The sequence below is a fragment of the Eleginops maclovinus genome, chromosome 18 (genome assembly GCF_036324505.1).
Source record: "Eleginops maclovinus isolate JMC-PN-2008 ecotype Puerto Natales chromosome 18, JC_Emac_rtc_rv5, whole genome shotgun sequence".
NCBI lineage: Eukaryota > Metazoa > Chordata > Actinopteri > Perciformes > Eleginopidae > Eleginops > Eleginops maclovinus.
The window spans coordinates 13,350,204-13,369,867 of record NC_086366.1 but is presented as its reverse complement, the minus strand read 5'-3'; the positions used below and the strand labels follow the sequence as shown (position 1 = coordinate 13,369,867).

The following is a 19,664-nucleotide window of genomic DNA, read 5'->3' as shown; positions in this document are numbered from 1 at the left end:
AAGAAAAAACAATACCCTGCACAAAAGATTGCAAAATGTAATGAAGAGATGGTCCTTGTGTTCAAACATATGACGTACAAACATTAATGTAATTAACTGGATAAGATTACTGAAATACACAAGCATGCTTGTCCACACACACACACACACCCATGCACACACAAAAACACAAACAGATTCACTGGGTTGGGTCCATGCTTCCCAGGATGCTGTCAAGGACAAACTAAATGTGGCAATGTATAGGTTCAATGAGTCTTTTTGCATATTGTGTTTTTTTTTATTGTGCGTCTGTTCTGCACGCTCATGCATGAGGAGGCAGTGTATCTTCATTAATATCTACGTTATTTGGATCCAAAGATAAATAAAATATGTATCGATTTTTTTACTGCAGACAGGCAATTCCTCTATATCTGTAAGCTATGTTAAGGATTGTGAGCATCACAGTTATCTTCTAATGGTTATTGTGTAGGTCTGAATCACTAGGCTTTGTCATATTGATACTATTATGTTTTTTTTGTGATTTTATTAATTTACTTTAGTTTTATGGGCAAATAGTGATTCCATTCTTCATTGAATCAGTTTTGCAGAGCTTTTATGATTCAAACATATCTCTAAGGGCTACTCTATATTTTTGATGTTTTTAAATATTGAGAATCTAAATTCTCGTCGAAACGGGAAAAAACGTACATTAAGATCAGAATTGTTGAATGATTCAGGCTATATTGGGCTTTTCAAAACATAAAAACCATGGTAAACACAAAGTAACCAAGTGTTCTTATAGGCCTCAACTGTCTGTTAACAAGTAGTAGATTAGTAAATATGTCTTATCCTCTCTGTGTCTCTGATTCCTGCAACGTCAACAGAAAAGAGGGAGGAGTGAGACAGAGATAGATAGAGAGGAGGAGGAGGAGGAGGAGGAGGAGATGTGTATACGTGCAGAACTGCACTAGTCTGTATTACATAGTCTGGGGGATCCCAGCCAGCTGTGTTGTGAGCATTGACCTTGGCAAAGTGTACACTGTTTTTCAGTCTCTGGGACAAACAAGTGTTTAAAACACGTGTCAACTGTTCAGCAGACAAATTATGTACAGACATTAATTAATGGAGAGGTGTTACTGCTAAAGAGTGAAAAATGCAAATATTAAATCATCTAAAATAAGCACAGATATGGTGTTTTATGTAAGTTATGTCATGCTGTATTATGTAAACTGTGCTTTGAAAGTTATTTTGAGGGACGACACCATAATCTACAACCAGTACAGGATACAGGATGGAAAGCTGTCGGGGTTATTGAATGTTGCAGGTGCGCGCGTGTGTGTGTGTGTGTGCCTCCAAGTTTGTTTTTTCCTTTCATTATGGTACAGCTTTTGTTTTCATCTCCTAGTATCTGGGAGCCCCTCATTTATTTTGAGGCGCCTTGTTTTTTATGACCATAAATTATGTCCTTTAGATCGTTGGAGCATACATCGCAGGCCAATGGTTTGATTTGTTTATGCCTGAAGTTTTATCTCCACCTATGTCTGCTGTTTTTCTTTTTTTTTTCCAGGCACTTATTATGTTCGGGGTGCCTATTGGTGGGGCAATGTGGAAACTTGATACATTCCCCACTGTAGTCAAAGCCAAACAATGAATCATGTTTTATATCTCATTGTATTAAAACAATGGTATCTTTCTTATAGTAGTATTTGACCATCTGGTTGCTTGGCATTGGCAAAACATTGGGGGCTTGTGTTATTTCTTGTCAGTCAACTCATTTGGTAAGCTGTATGACTTCAGAATGAACTCATTTGCCCATTGGTGATGACAATGTTCTATATTTTCTTTAAGCACACTGCCTTCCCTCATTTCTTTGCTGTTAATTAAAGGTCAGCCTTAGGGCATTTGTGAACTCTCCATGCAGTCACAACTTGTGTGTTTTTGTTCATGCCAATTAGCAAAAAGTGTGTGTAAGAGTGGCCTAATACAGAAAAGGTAGGGAACTTCTCAATCGAATAACACAAGTTGGCCAAACTCATAAACCATTTGTTGTACACTCTTGTGGAAGGTGTATCATTGTCACAAGCAGAGAGTGTTTGTGAGGTTGTGTGTGGTAATGCTGGCAAGCGTGGAATCGTATGTGTGTGTAGCTATTTGACATTTTTGCTCTTGTTTAGTGTAAAGATTTTCACAATGTCAAGATCAATCAAAATCAGCAATCAGCATTAAACATACAATTGATGCTACATATAACCAAACTACTGCTTGAATTGCATGATGATTGCAGCCTTTATTAAAGTTGCCTGTGTACGTCTTGTGACTACTGACCATCGATTTCCCAAACAAGTTTCCTATTCTCTGAAGCAATATGTTATTCTTCTTTTCTGACCCATCTATCTTTACATACATTGTACAAAATTATACTTTTGATCTCTGACTGATAACTGACCTTTGCTTGGTTGAGTTCAATGACCCGACAAGCATCCAGGTCTGGAATAAACCTCAACACATTTATTCCCATTTTCTCTTCAGCTCAACTAAAAGGAAATTTTGTTCCTTTGTTTCTTGCCGAGAGTTAAAAAGAGTGACTCAGCTCTTATACAGTAAATATGAAGGTAATACTGATAAGCAGCATAAGCCTAGTTCTGTCAAGAAGTAACACATTCTGCTTACCTGTCAGGGTTTGGGGAAACAGGACCCAATTGCAGTAAAATGAACAGGAGGCAGGTATGGGTCCAAACAAACGGCGAGCTTTATTTAAATTAAAGCTGTACTTTCAACGGAAAATAACCACACCAACACTAACCAGGGACCCCCATCGGAACAGGTGACGGCAGGGCCCACAACGGAGCAGGTGCAGGTGTTGGCGGGACCCCCATCGGAACAGGTGACGGCGGGACCCCCATCGGAACAGTCGACGACACGGCCCCCAACGGAGCAGGTAGGCAGAGGCTGTGAGGCCCCAGAAACAGGGGCGTAGGTCACGGCGAGGGAACACTGGGGGATGGAGACAGGGGCGAAAACCTAGGCTAGGCAACTCTGGGGGGCAGAGACAGGGGTGGAGACAGGGCCGGCGAGGGTTAAGGTTAGGGTTAGGGTTAGGCCGAAAAGCCTCTGGAAGATGGGCTGGAAGACGGCGAGACGCCTCTGGAGGACGGGCTGGAAGACGACGAGACGCCTCCGGAGGACGGCCTGGAAGATGGCGAGACAGCTCGGGAGGACAGCCTGGAAGGCGACGAGACAGCTCCGGAGGACGGCCTGTAGGATGGCGAGACAGCTCCAGAGGATGGCTTGGAAGGCGACGAGACAGCTCCAGAGGACGGCCTGTAGGACGGCGAGGCAGCTCCAGAGGACGGTCTGTAGGACGGCGAGGCAGCTCCAGAGGACGGCCTGTAGGACGGCGAGGCAGATCCGGAAGACGGCCTGGAGGACGACCTGGAGGACTGTGGGATAGCTCCGGAGGGTGGCGAGACAGTTCCGGAGGACGGCCTGGGAGGTGGGGTGACAGCTCCGGAGGGTGGCCTGGAGGAGGAACAGGTTATGGCGGGCCCCCCATCGGAACAGGCGATGGCAGGGCCCTCAACGGAGCAGGTGCAGGTGTTGGCGGGACCCCCATCAGACCAGGTGACGGCGGGACCCCCAATGGCGCAGGATTGGGTGTTGGCGGGACCCCCATCGGAACAGGTGTTGGCGGGACCCCCATCGGAACAGGTGACGGCAGGACCCCCAACGGAACTGGTGAAGGTGTTGGCGGGACCCCCATCAGAACAGGTGATGGCAGGACCCCAAACGGAGCACAAACGGTTCTTGGCGGGACCCCCATCAGAACAGGTGAAGGCGGGACCCCCAACGGCGCAGGAACAGGTGTTGGCGGGACCCCCATTGGAACAAGTGACGGTGGGACCCCCAATGGGAACGGAGCAGGTGTGGCCGGAGACGACAGGACAGGCGGGCCGGAGTCGACTGGACAGGCGAGGCCGGAGTCGAGGCCGGCGTCGAGGCTGGAGTCGACTGGACAGGCGGGGCCGGAGTCGACTGGACAGGCCGGGCCGGAATCGACTGGACAGGCTGGGCTGGAGTCGACAGGACAGGCCGGGCCGGAGTCGACAGGACAGGCCAGGCCGGAGACGACAGGACAGGAGAGGCTGGAGTCGGCCAGGCCGCCGAAAGGAAAGCAGGGGCTGGAGTCGGCCAGGCCGCCGACAGGACAGCCGGTGCTGGAGTCGGCCGGGCTGCCAACAGGACAGCAGGGGCTGGAGTCGGCCGAGTCGACTTGACAGGCGAGGCTGGAGTCGGCCGGAGTCGACTGGACAGGCCAGGCTGGAGTCGACTGGACAGGCCAGGCTGGAGTCGACTGGAAAGGCCAGGCCGGAGACGACAGGACAGGATAGGCTGGAGTTGGCCAGGCCGCCGAAAGGACAGGCGGGGCTGGAGTTGGCCGGGCAGCCGACAGGGCAGCAGGGGCTGGAGTCGGCCGGGCCGCCGACAGGGCAGCAGGGGCTGGAGTCGGCCGGGCCGCAGCTGGAAACATGGCGGCTAGGGCCAAAACATGAGCCGGAAGCTTGGCTGCAGGAGAATTGGCTGCAGCTTGAGCCGGAAGCGTCACTGCTGTGACCCGAGGTTTCAGCATAGGGTGCAGGCTTTCTGGGGAAATGACAAATGTCCGTAAATATTCCGGCAGTGAGCTCACGAACCATGGCTTCTCTGTCACTTCCCGGCGTGCACGAAGGAGAGCTGCATCTTGAGCCTCTTTAGACACTGCTTTCCTCCATTCTCCCAAAATACACAAAATTTGGTAGGAAAACTCCACCAGCGCATCGTCCAAACATACTGCTGGGTCCATCTTTGGTTCGGTCATTCTATCAGGGTTTTGGGAAACAGAACCCAAGTGCAGTAAATTGAACGGGAGGCAGGTATGGGTCCAAACAAAAGGCGAACTTTATTTAAATTAAAGCTGTATTTTCAACGAAAAATAACCACACCAACACTAACCAGGGGATACAGGGACACTGGGAACAGGAGCAGACAGACGGACGAGCAAGAACAGGCAGGTAGCAGGTACAGGATCAGGTAGGAAACGACGACGACCGAACAAGAGAAAAAAGGGGAACCAAGACTAAATACACAAGGCTAATCCCCAAACAACACACAGCTGGAGAGGGGAGGAGAAACACAGGGGCAACAGGTGAACACAATGACACAATCGGGGGAAGGAGGGAAACTAAAGACAGGGAGTGAAACTCAACCTGACCCAAGAGGGGAAAACCTTTCAAAATAAAACACACAACCCAAAGACATGACAGACGAAACCAGGATCCTGACATTACCATCCCCTCTAAAGCTCACTAATTTACCTGATTTTTCTCATATTCTTTTTGTTGAAACTGCTTATGTTGAATATGATGACCTCTCAACCTTTTTCAGCTGTTATGTGCATAGCCATACTTTTATAATGAGTGGTATGCCCCCAGCACTTCACATGCTGCTATTCAGGTCTATATACAGGCTGTACTACAAAGTAGTAGGACACCAGGCAAAAAGCTTTGGTGTTAAAACAAAAACACACAAAAAGTGTCAATTATTTCACAGACAGGGCTGCCCTGGAAGCAGCAGATGGATGTGGCATGCTAGTGTAATGTCAATACACTCTGTCCCTAATCCCTCAGGGTGAGTAGCTAATTCCACCACCCTAACCCCAGGCCTGGCTTTATAAAAGCACATTACCTCACTTCCTCCTGCTACACAAACACAGAAGTGGACAATAATGGCAAGCAGAGAAATGCAAAGTGTAGCAAGACTACAGTCTACTGTATCATGGGTCAGCAACATGATCTCAGTCAGTTCCAATACAGATATGAAAGGCTACAAACTATACAACAGCTGACTATCACTCTAATATCCTATAGGATGGGGTATTGAGGCAATATGAGACAATATATGTTGTGAACTGTCAGACATTCATAGAATTATCAGTACAAATTCACGATTTACTTTAAAAACAAAATGCAATGTTAACTGTAGCTATCTACACTATAGATACAACAAGTTACACAGCCAGAAGAAAATGCAACAGATTAAGTTAAATATAAATCATCTAGTTGGGAATACTTTGGTAGTTCACTGCACGACTTTTACTACTAGACATTACTTAATTGCAATTTTACCAAAGTAAAGGGTGTTATTAGTTTCTTAATGGCAAAAAACAACAGAAATAGCTTTTGTTATAGGGGGACAGATGGATACGTATATTGGGTAGGTTCAAACTTGAATATATTCAATTTTGTGTCTTATTCACAGACACATACTGGTAAGGGAGCCCTTTATGTAGCCTAAGTTATATTTATAGTAAAGTTATACATTTTTAAAAACAAGACTGTCAATTAAAAACTAAAAACTGAAAGGACTGTTTCATGAATGCTGTCACTGTAAATATGTTTATTGATGATACTTGATAGGAATATCCAAGCAATACTACAACGTATATTTCTTTTTAAATAAGTTGTATTATGTCAGTGCAGCTGAAAGTTGTATAGTAACTGGCACATGGCTTTTTGTGCATCATAATGACAGCAAAAGAGAGAGAGTGAGCGAGAGGGAGAGAGAGAGAGAGAAAGGAGATAGAGAAAAGAGAGAGAGGAGGAGGAGGAGCGGAGGGTTGACAGGCTGGAAGTGGGTGTACTCCCAGAGCACTTTTTAGGAGGTTTATGGAACCTCGTGCGACTCCGAGCATCCCCCTCTGTCAATCGGTTGAGTCTAATGTGTCATACCGGCGATGTTATTCTTAACCCCGCTTTATTTTATTTTTAACTGACAAGAAAATTGGATGGGACCGGCACCAGGGCAAGACAATCCCGGAAATAACATGCGTACTCACAGCCTGTCACGTACGCTCACTGGAATGCATTGCTGTTGACTGCCGAAGGTAAGCTGTGGACTACTGCAGGGATATTATACAATACATGTAGTTACTGATCTTTACACTGCGAAATGTGTTGCTACATTTTAAGAAAGGGACATGAACCCTAGGCTGCTCAATGGGTAATCAATTAAAACGAAGCCTTTATGTATTTGAAGGGTGTTTCTTAGCAGCCGGATATTCTTCTAATTTTAGAAGCAAAAAGAACACCTTTTTAATTACACACATTTCATAATTGAGTCTAATTCAGTGTAAATGACAGTAATATGTGTGTTTCTGTTAGCGTTTATTCCTTAGCATTTCTTTTTAGGGAATACAACTCAGTTAATAGCTCTGCAATATCATATCGTCATGAAGAGACGTGCGATTTATTATGTTATTTTGTTTATTGTCCTACTTTAAATGTTATGGCTGCATAAATAGTGCAGCATGTAAAAATAGCTTAATTTAACGCTACTTCATCTAAGTCTGCAATGTGCTATTTATAGGACTAAAGTATCATTTTCACTCTCCATAGATATCTTACACAATCAAAATGTGAATAAAACGGATACGATCAAGTTCGCAGTTTGACAGTATTAAATGAGAGTTATTGGTGAAATCATAACAAGGAGAAGAGGACTTGGACATGAAACTTCTGGTGGCTGTGGCAAAAATCCTCTCCGTCAGGGAAAGCAGAGGCTCAGCTGGAAAATGAAGCGAGGACGTGAGCTACGTGCGCATCCAGCAGATGACGAGGTGAAATGGAGAGCTTGGGACATACGGACCTTTTAAAAAGCTCTTCCCGCGGATGCGTCGCTGTTTCAGCATCACAAGAGAGGAGGACGACCTGCCAGCAGCTGGGCTTTGGAGAGGCAGAGATTCATCACACCTACCGGGCAGACATGGGGCTAGACTGCTTCTGCGCGGCCCCAGTCGGTAGTCCAACGGCGGCAGAGTTACTCGCGGGTCTGGCCTCTCAGACCGACTCCCCTGCAATCACAACCCCGACTAAGCAGTCCAAAACCGGCGTGCCGCTGTACAACGCCGGGTTGGTATCTCCATCAGCCACGGTGGAGGGGAGCCACGCAGGCATTTTGGCTCAAACACCAAACGGTTACCCGGCACATACAAAGGGGGTGGCGGGGGTAGGAGACCCTGTGCACCAGCACACCAGCAGAGCGTGTCTGGTGGAGAGCGGGCACCAGACAGATCATGAGAAATGCCCTTTAGTGTTGAGGAGGATCAATTGTGACCTGAGAGCCAGACAGGTGCAGCAACAGAAAAGGAGATGTGGGGAGAACCGGGGCACGGGGTCGGGAACTCTTAACACTCACACAATGGGATCGCCAGGCTCAGGAAGTTCTGTTGAACAGGTTTTTGCTCCCGGGGACTCAGACTTCAAGCGGAGAAGGCTGGTGGATGAAAGTGTTGCTCACAAACCTTCAGAGGCCTCCAGATTGGCCCCAGCAGTCGCCCCGCTCACACTCACAGCCAACTGCAGCAACAGTTCCCATAGCAACCAAATGACTATCAATAATGTGCACTGTGCCCAATTTCCCTTTACTCCTCATACTAACCAGCACAACGGACATCAAGTGGCCTCCTCAGACCGGCCAGAGGCACCCTGCCAGACCACCCCTGTCGTGGCTAACTGCATCCCGACCCCTGAACCTGCAGGGGCAGGCTGGTCAGCAGAGCACATAGCCCAGCAGTACATTGTCCCCTGCATGAAATACTATGGCATCTGTGTAAAGGACAACTTCCTGGGCCTTCAGCTGGGCAACAGGGTACTAGAGGAGGTGGAAGTCCTAAACCGCAGTGGGAAATTTCGGGGCGGTCAGCTGGTGAGCCAGAAAAACATTCCCTCTAGAAGCATACGGGGCGACCAGATTGCCTGGGTGGAGGGACGAGAGCCGGACTGCGAGGGCATCGGGACGCTGATGGCTTACATTGATGAGGCCGTCATGTACAGCGCCGCCAATGGAAAGCTGGGGGACTGTGTCATCAATGGACGCACTAAGGTGAGAAGGAGGGACGGGGTAAGGAAGAAAAACACAGGCAACCAACAAGCCTGATGACATAACATTTTGTGGTTGGTTGTGTCATATCTGCTCTGCTGTGTCTTGCTGACATGCAGGCTGGCCAACAGCTTCAGGTAGGATGTTAGGATGGGCCCTGCTGGGTTTCTGGCCCATGTGAGCTTGATAAGGTGGGATGTGGGCCGAGCTTTCCCCCTAAACTGGCTGTGTACCTAGGTCTAGATCTTGCATTGGTGTGCCCCTGTCCCTGCCTTCATACCATTTGGTATCCACAAGGAAAATAACTCTTTATCTGTTCTGCCATCACTTTCTGCCTTTTGAAGTCAATTTGTTGTATAACCACTTTCACCCATGCAAACACGGTGCTGATGTTGTAGCAGGGTTATGGTGCCTGTTTCCTTTGTGTCTAATCTCGTGACAAATTCAATCGCCTGGTTTCTTTTACATTTTCTGTGACTACACTGCATGCCCCATCTTCCCTTTTCCATTGATATTTTTCAGATGCCATGCACATTTACCAAAGAACAACACTGAGTGTTGTTAGTTTTCTAAACACCAAAAACGTTTACTTTACTTTACAGCAACCTTCACTTAAATTATTTTCATAGTCAATCCACAGAGGGAGCTTCTGCCTACTGCTGAGTTACTTTATACTGTGCAATAACACTGTCTAAGTTACCAAAAGATTTAAAAACTCTCTTTATCTCTTGACATTTCAAGCTCTAATTTCCTTTTATGAAATGAAGTGTTTTTTTCTTGGTGAAAGCAACAACACATCAAATCTGTTCCATTGATTCACCTGCTGTACCTGCTCTTAGGAAGAGGCAGCCTCATTTAACCTTACAAAAACTTGGAGTGTTGCAGCACATTCCATTTACTCTATGTACAGTACAAATTCTTTCTATTATTTGGCATGGTGATGACTAAGTGATTCCCAGGTAATAAAATGCAAAATGTCAACTGTTCCCTGGCCAGGTCCCTCTTTACCCTTGGTAGAGTAAAAAAAAAAGAGTTCAATGGTGCACTGTACAAAATGTCCCAGGTGGATGTTCTTGCAATGGGGTGGTGGAGTAAGCAATGATGGAGGAGGATCAGGAAGGAGTATCCAGATAGAAGGTCACTGCTTCATTTCCCTCCTCCTTATCCACAAAAATGTGAATTTTTCTACCCGCTCCTTCATTTTGTCTTTTTTCCTTTGTATGTTTTATCCTGACCTTTCCCCTGTCCTTAACTTCACTCCACATCTCCTTAAAACCTCTTGTTTGCCTCATGGACAAAATATTTCCTAGCTGTTACCTTAGTAACCGGCCCATACAGAGTAAAGCTCTGCATTGTGTATGAAAGAGATGAAGAGAGTGTGAGAGATATTAACGGCTCAACAGCAGTGGGTAATATCTCTGAGTCCTGTTAGTCAGCAGGAGCTGCCGGTAAGACTTAGACAACGGTAGGGATAACAGTTTTATCAATGGGATGGCTTTTCAGTTAGCAATGTCGGGATGAGACTAAACAACTCAGTGCAAGGAACGGGGTCTAATGAAGGGGGAGGGGATAGACTGGAAGTGAGAGTGGAAGGAGGGGGGGGGGGGGGGGCGGATTGGGAGCAAGAGTGTGGGAGGATAGCGTTGAGCGAGTTATAAGGGGCAATGCAGCACAAGCTTCGGCATAATGAAAACGTCTGCTGCAGCAGTGTGTCCTCAAACGCCCCTCCTAGAGTTTAGCAGTGCCACCATGCAGGCAGCTATTGACCATCCCCCTAGCTTTTCAGATGGATGGATAGACAGATACATTTGCAATTTTAGTATTCATTTGGTCTCTTTTCAGACATACCAAGATAATCATAATCTTTACCAGATAATATTTGCTTCATGGTAATTGGTATATTTCACGTCAGTTGTTTTTATGTGGTGTTCCCTTGCTGCAGCACCAACCTGTGATTTAAAATGTAACGTATAGCAGCAATCATGATGGTTTAAGCTGATATATAAGGGTCCACTTTGCGATATCTTGATCATTTAAAATTGTGAAAGACATTAACTATTTTCGGACATTTTAAAGACAAAATAATTTATCAATCATTGTCAGATAATCAATAATTAGTTGCAGCCCCAAAAATTACTTTAGGTTAGAATACGTATGAAAGCATGGTCACACCAACATTAACTTTCTCTCCATCTCACACACACACACACACACACACACACACACACACACACACACACACACACACACACACACACACACACACACACACACACACACACACACACACACACACACACATACAGCCACCAACTTTTACAAAGGTCCTCTTCGAACATTCAGAGGTGACTCATGCATAATGAGTGCCATTGGGTCCAGTTTATTATATTTTTGTTGATTTCACCCACATCTGTACCCTTCATTTTTCCAATCAAATCCAATTGGGTAGAAACTAGTGGTAATAGCTCATTCTTATTTTCATCATGTACTATGTCACCAAGGGTGTGTTCTAGAAATCAGCTTTGGAAATTAAGATTACATTTAAGAAGGAAGGAAACTAAGAATAATCAAGATGGCAGTGCTGCTTAACAGTTTGTGAGTCAAGTGGTTTCAACCCAGTGATTGACAATATTTGTTGTGCTGAAGTGTCCTTGAGAATTACCCTGGCCCACTCCCAAACATGGAGTCACATACTGTAATGTGCATTTTGATAAGGGCTCAAGGATACAGGACTGTGAAATTTAGAGGACTCGATAGACTGTTTAAAAGTAGAGTATTCATTTTTTGTGTAGTTCTTCTTCTGGTATTATCATGTTGATTTGTGATCAAACAATACAGCTTATACGGTGTTATATTTAAGAAAGAGCCATTAACACTCTTAAAACTATATTAATGTGGACACTGGAATGAATCTATACCAGCTTTAGAGCAGCTGGCCTGTAGCTGATCCTGCGCTTTAAGATAAGGATAGATTGGAAGATAATGTAGGCTAACTATAAAAGTTAGTATTCGTATTGCAACATTTAAATACTATGTCCATAGAAATCATGGTTAATCATGAAAGATATTGCGAGTAACCAAATGGTATGATGTGTACATCAAGTCCCCTCTCCTTTTCTCTCTTTCAATGTTTGCATTTCTTACATTAAGAGGATTATTTTCCCTCTACTTAGAGCACATGTAAAGCTAGCACACATGTTATACATTAAATATAGCCTCTTTTTCATTGTAATTACAACATGTATTTGCTTTAGGTCATCTTAATTATGTCATGGCAATCCCTGGCTTCACACGCATAAAAATGGTGCCAATGGGTTTAACACAAATCAACATAGAGATGTTTGTGTACACCATAAAGAGCACTCATCTCAGACTGGAGATTGGATATCCATAAAGGCATTAGAATTGTTAGGAGAAAAATAAGTACCCCAAATTCCCGCACTGTGAATGATGATCACAGTGTACCAGAAACATACTCCTCTCTGTTTTAATCCCTGCTACCACCATCACAAACATACCTATGCTGTTCCCCTCACTCTTTCTGCTTTACAGCCAGTACTCTCAGTGTTTGTTCAAGCTTATCTATCCCCCCAGCCCTCTTTCCACCACCACTCCTCTTATCAGAATTTGCGTGCAGCATTGGAGTTTATTTTTGTCCTTGTCCATGGCGGCCTGTTCTGCCCATCCAGCCGTCACCTTGACATCTACGCAGTGATGCCATTAGGAGGTTAAACTAATGTGTGTGGTTGTGTTGCCATTTCGAAGTTAAGTCACTGTTGGCACAGATCTTGGCAGAGATGAAGGATCGAAAGGTTCTGCGTCATGTTTTAAACCCTGAAGATTTATTTTAAACTGGTTTTAATAGTAGTTAATTTTCTATAATGTCTGTGGTAAGTTTAGAATAAATAAAATAATCCTCCTCCTTAATTATACGCCTGTCTTGTGAAAGCTTTAATGTAGACATTGTGTGTTTATTCGTGTGTGATGTTTATGCTGCAGTCTAGGGCTGAGCTGGCTTGTGTGGCATATGAAATGTTAATAATGGTTAATTACAGTTGTTAAGATTATTACCAGTTTGATAATAACTGTGTACAGGAAAGACACACTTCCTTGGGCTACATGCACACCCAAAATGATCAATCTCATCCTAATCTTGAGAGAAAATCCATCCTTTGAAACATTTATTTGTTTTCATAAAAGACTTCAGAATCAGAATTCATTTTATTACCAGGTACGTTTACACATACAAGGAATTTGATTTATTCACTATTTATTACTTGATTCTGACTTATGTACATGCATGTGCGTTCCTCTTTCCCATGCCTGAGATACAAACATATGAGATCCACTTATGACATTGCTCAATAGATGTTGGTCAAAGTCTTAATTACTCTAGATCACATACTGTTTAGATTCCTGTTTGTAATAATCATAATCAACACATATTTGATCATGTTCATCTTGACGCAGCAGGTCTGCTTGTCATTTTGAGCCCAGTAGTAAAAGGTCCGGAGGTTAATGAGCTCTGACTGTGAGAGTTGGTCGGTAATGAGTGCTGACAATGGTCCGATTAACAGACAGAAACAAGGCAGCCAAACTTTCTTGGCTGCGAATGTTGGGGGGACAATTGGATCATGAGGAGTGTGCTCTCTGACTGAAAACCCTCTTCACACAAAATGTCACTTATATACTATACTATACATTAACCCTATGAGTATCACAATCAACAAAAGAAAAGGTGTTTGTCCTAGAAATGTATTTGAGTGCTGTTTGAGTTCCTCAGCGTTAAGACTCTCGTTCTGTTGTACGAGAGCTTAAATGATAGCGTCAGGTGAGTTAAATCGATATTTCAGCAGCGCAGAACCCGCTAGTCATGAAAGATAGTGTCCCAGAACAGAGCTGAAGTAAAGCACTGACTCCTGATATTGTAACGTTCGCGTCCCATGCAGAACAATATAAGTCAAGACAGTGACAGTATCTTCATAGTACTCAGCCTGGAGAGATAAAAGAGAAGTTATTACTCTACATGCCGCCAACTATCATCACCTAGAATGTCTCTCTGCGAGCAAAGGCTGATGTCAGTCTGTGAAATAGCTGAAGATGTTTCTTTATCCTCCTCAGTAGAGCAGACAAAGACAGAGCGTTTGCTAAAGCTACTGGGGACAGTTTGGAAATTATTCACACGGCCTGAAACATGAGCTGATATGTCATATTGACGCAGGCTCCGCTCAGTTTCACCCTGAATCAGTGCATATACAGTCCTATGGTCCTGTTGCGGTCCTGGTCTGGAATGCTCATTGATTGTAGGGCTCTCACGCAGGTCTCTGTTCCCTCAAACTCCCCAGAAAAAAAGAGCGCTCGCCTGCTTCATAGCCTCTAACACATAGACGTCAAGCAGGGGAAATACCAGCGCAAGACCATTGTTTTAGCGTAGAGGCTATATCTGCAGATAATTTGCTGGGAACAACAGCTGAACTCTGACACATGCCACTGATCCTTCTCCCTCTCATGACTGTGTGTTTCACAAATCACATCATTAGCAAATAGTCCACCTGGAAAACAATTTAGGAGGGAGCAGTGTGAGAGCCAAATGGCGAGAGAGGATAATAACACTAAGTCACTGCCTTCTTAACCAGCATGATTTTTATCAAGAAGTACATTTTCAGTTTATTGTTTAAGGTGGATGCTAATGCACAGCTAACGGTCTTAATTTCTTCTGTTTCAGGCAATGGTTGCATGTTACCCTGGGAACGGGGCGGGGTATGTCCGTCATGTGGACAACCCTAACGGTGACGGACGCTGCATCACGTGTATCTACTATCTCAACAAGGACTGGGATGTCAAGGTACATTCATAATTGAGCTGCAAAGATTATTACATTAATCGAATAGTTGTAATCTACAGAATTGTGTTATTTTGACTATCAATTATTCAACTTCAGTTATATGTTCTGGTTTCTTTACTCTTTCATGATATTCAATCATTTATATTTTAATTCGGCCAAAGCACAACATTTGAAAATGTTATTGTTCACCATTTTCAGATTTTTAGAGAACAAAAACTGATAATAATAATGAAAATATGTATAATGTCTACACCTTGTATGACTGTGGTGTGTGTGCTCTGTATGTGCGTAGAAACAAGGAGGGTTGCTGCAGATTTACCCTGAAGGAAAAAATGTGGTAGCCAACATCAAACCTCTGTTTGACCGGCTGCTCATATTCTGGTCCGACCGCAGGAACCCACATGAAGTCAAGCCAGCCTATGCTACTCGGTCAGTAAAATGCTGCTAAACACAAACTCATGTATAGTTCTGTCCAGTGGCGGCTGGCAAATAGAGGGCGCTAGGGCGCCGCCCCACCACTCACCTCTCACCACATTTCCTTGAATAAGACATAAAAAAAATGAAATAAAAATGAAATAATAAAATAGAAATATTTTGAAATATATGTATATATTTTTTTAGATGTGCAAGATAAATATTTCTTAGTTAATGATGAGTAAAGTTGTTTCGTTCGTTGACATTGTCTGATTGGTGACGTATTTCGGCCCTGGGGCGCAGGAATCTTTGCCCATAGACTCTCGTTAAAAGTTGTACATGCGCAGTAGCTCCTCTTCAATACAAGAGATAGGACGATGTTGGGGCGCACCTCTCCTGCGCCCCGAGCTGAATGCAGCTGGATTTGGCGGCGGGGCTGACGTCACAGCCTTCTGTCATAAAGTATGTGTATTGTCCATGTTATATATGATATATATTATTTAAATATATAGATATAGAGATATATCTAGAGATAGATAGAGAGATATATCTAGAGATAGATGGAGAGATAGATATAGAGATAGATAGATAGATATTTATTATATATGTATATTGACCCTCTGTATAGTAATATAGCACATCTGTATATTTGTTCATACTACATCTGTTTATACTATGCCAATTATTCCCACCTCTTTATACTGCCCTTATCTTTACATAATCACTCTTAACTGCATATACTGTACATACTCTATATATCGCACTTGTTTCTCTTTGCACTTCTATCTATCTATCTATAATGTTGTTTTTGTTGTTTTCATTTATGTAAATACACTCGTTTGATACCTTAGTACATGTATGCATGCTTTTTAAACATTTTTATACATTTTGGAGTTATAGCCCCCCCTGGAGAAAACTCCACCAGCCGCCACTGGTTCTGTCACTACTAATAATGTATTGGAAGAGACAGGGCACACTTATGTATAATCTGTATAACAATACCATTAACAACATTTTATTGTATTAACTAAAAATGAGTTGATGACTTACTTTTTATTGGTTTCTTTCCTTTGTAATGGGAGGTTTGTCTTAAAATGTATTTAAATCAGTTGAAAGCGACTTAAGTAAATGATGCTGACACAATTAGACACACATACAGTTATTTACATAGTACCACCAAGTAGTTGCTTCCATCGAGGGAACATGATACTCTTTCACTCCTCTCTCTCCTCTCCTCTCCTCTCCATCTGACTGCTGGGGGGCGAGATGAAGGCAGGAAGTATGTATTTCCTGAGGGGGTCGGTGGGAGGGAAGGGGAGGAAGGTTCGATTGCAGGACTCGTGCTGAAGAGGCACAGACACAAGAGACAGGAATAAACAAAACAGCCCCACCGGAGGGGCTTAAAACTGTAGAAATTAACCCTTTGCTGCCTTGGACATCTGCTGCAGTGTGCTGTTCTCGTTCATACAAGATGTTTGTTTTGTTATCAGTTGGTTCTTCTGTTTTTATTATTAAGATCTCTTTTTCCCTCTTGTGTTTTACAGCTATGCCATCACAGTCTGGTACTTTGATGCCAAAGAGAGAGCTGAAGCTAAAGAGAAGTACAGATTGGGTATGCTTCTTTACAGTCGTAGATTTTCTGTGCACTGGATCACCTTGTGTTGCATTTTGTACGACTTTATATTGTATGTGACTAATATGCCACTTCTCTATCTCACTTGTGTAGCAACAGGACAGAAAGGTGTTCAAGTGCCTGTAACCCAAAACAGCAGGACATAAAACTCAGCGTATCGCTGGAGAGAACTCTGAAAGTATTATGTGCCTTCTTGAACTGCTAATGGACGTTGCAATCAAAAAGGGAGACACCGTTAAATTGTCAGCCATCATTGCAGCTCCATGCCAGTCTACAGTGTCAGCTGTCAGACTGACACCACAGGCTGCGATGTGATCGGGCTGCAGGACAGAGACATGGCAGATATGGAGCACAAAAGGAGAAGAGAAAAACGTTGATGTCTTGCGGAATTTTGTATAAAGAAAACAAACTGGAAGAAAAGAACAGACTCCCTTAATTTTATTTTTCATTTTTCCCGTTTGGTTTTCTGTGTTGTTTTGAAAAAATCAATAGCTTTTCCCTGTTTTAATGTCAATTTTAAACAAAAGATAATGAATCAATGGGGAGAAGAAGGGGCCCAAGGAGTTGTCCCTGGATTCTTTCCCCCTTGCCTGGGTTTCATCCACTTGTCTCAAGATGTTGGCAAGTGTGTATGTGTCAGTGTAAAAACAGAGGCACGGGAAAAGGAAAACAGTGAGAAGATTCCCTTTGCTTCTCATTCAGTCAGACCAGCTTAAAGCACCAACATTACAGGGATGCACATAAAAACAGCATGAAGACACTGTAGTTTTACCCTCTATAGCACACTCAGTACAGTTCAAGTATTTCTGGACATTACTGCAATATCAGGCTGGGAATTAAGAATACTTTGCCTCAAAATCTTAGTGCAACAAAATCACTGAATTACCCAGCATGAACGATTATTTTTTTGAAGTTGCAATGTGTGAAGGTGATTGTCTAGACACCTAGACAATACAGTGAGTTTTCTATATGACTGATGTGAAATATTAAGAGAGGAGGAAAGCTCAACTGTGGTTAGGGGCAAAACAGGGTTATGATGAAAGGGTGTTTTGTGTGTGTGTGTGTGTGTGTGTGTGTGTGTGTGTGTGTGTGTGTGTGTGTGTGTGTGTGTGTGTGTGTGTGTGTGTGTGTGTGTGTGTGTGTGTGTGTGTGTGTGTGTGTGTGTGTGTGTGTGTGTGTGTGTGTGTGTGTGTGTGTGTGTGCGCTCATAGCTAGCCTGAATGCGAATCCAGCTTGACTATTAACTGTTCTTAACAAGACTGAAACAGTATGTACCTGCAGTGTGGACATTTACAGTATAAAGCACAGAGTTAAGCACACACACTGTTTGGTAACTGCAGGGTCAAACTACTGCCTGCATGTGTGGGATCAACTGTTTGTGTGTAAAAAATGTACCTGCACATGTATGTGGCAATTTCCTGTGTATTTTAGATTGGTTAAAGAGAAGGTTATATTAAAATGCACTTTATTGTTTGAAATGCTATGCGTGAATGATAGATAAAGTATTCTTAAATATCTAGATGAATGCCTTTATTCTGTGGATAATATGGTAATTTTAATGCAATAGAAACTAAAATGATGAGAACAAATTGAAATTGTTTGCAGTTTTTTTTATTTTGAAATAATTAATTAAAAACTGTCTGTTTTGTACACAAAGACTTTTGTATTGATTTACTTAAAAAATCCCAGTTTTTGTTAAAATAGTGGAAAACAAGTAAGCAGCTACATACACATTTTCAAAGTAAAGAAATATCCATCTTATGAGGGAATCACAATACAGTAAACTTTAGGTGTACTGTAAAAAAGTACATATGCCTAAATAAACATGGACAGCGCCTTCAAAAGTCTGTCAGATGAATTTACAGATTGTCAAACATGGTGAACTATTACAGTTTCAAAAAATGTTTTGTCTCCTCGTGAAAGGAAGTTCACCAAAGGTTCTGTGTAATTAAATTCACCTTTCAGAGACTAGAAGCGAGTTTGTTTTTAATTGCTGCAACAACAATAATTTATGGTTATTATTAAACTGTCTGCTTTGCGAGTACACAGATACACTTGGGAAGAAGCATGTTAAACATCATCACAATCAAATACTGTCATACAAGACGATTTTTTCTCTCTTAAATTACATCAATTACACCATAAATGCCATTAACATTTTTTACAGCATGTACTGTACATATTGTGCTCTTTGTGGTTAAAGGGGTGTCGCAATATTTTGTCAGTGTGCTTGTGAAATTTAAAAATCACACATGTAATCGTTGTGTAAATGATCTGGTGCCTCATAAATAATTTATGTTCACTTATTTGTGTACACTTTTTACAGCCTAGCTCACTGTCATTCATCAGCCATGTCAACGCTACAGACAACTCTGCAACACAAAAAGACCCATCAGAACACATGCTGAGAAGCACAGATGTTGTTTATTGGTGTATTTACATACACACTGAACACATAAACAAATCCCAAAGGAGTAAATTCCCTCAGTGTAACATAGTCTCCCTTTCTCTCTAAACAAAAACTCATGTATGAATTAACAAAAAACAGTCTAAAAACAATTGTAAATATAAACTACACTGTGAGAAAAATAAACACGGTTTGAGGCACCTTGTTACTGGCTGCTGTTTTGTTTTGGCAGCACTCTTCAAACTTCCTTCTCTACTTTGCACACTCCTGGAGTATGACCGGAAATATGACCCATACAAAAATGCTTTGTCATAGTCCAAAGGGAATTCAAATGTCACCTGAGAGACTTATATGCCCCTGTGTTATGCTTGGTTGTAGTTCCTATAATGTGATCCTTTGTGTGTTGGTTTGTTTGAGTACAGTATAATCAAGGTTTTACAAAGCTAGTGAAGTATATCTTGCAGCGATGTAAT

At 42.9% G+C, this 19,664-nt stretch overlaps 1 protein-coding gene across 1 annotated transcript; it reads left to right on the top strand.

Moving 5' to 3' along the window:
• Positions 1-6,636: 6,636 nt before the first annotated feature.
• egln2 (egl-9 family hypoxia-inducible factor 2) lies at positions 6,637-19,390 on the top strand. The gene is made up of 6 exons (XM_063907075.1): positions 6,637-6,898; positions 7,410-8,895; positions 14,618-14,737; positions 15,030-15,166; positions 16,696-16,763; positions 16,878-19,390. Exons 2-6 carry the CDS (start codon positions 7,636-7,638, stop codon positions 16,928-16,930), a joined length of 1,638 nt encoding a protein of 545 aa, XP_063763145.1. The 5' UTR covers positions 6,637-6,898; positions 7,410-7,635; the 3' UTR covers positions 16,931-19,390.
• Positions 19,391-19,664: the final 274 nt, after the last annotated feature.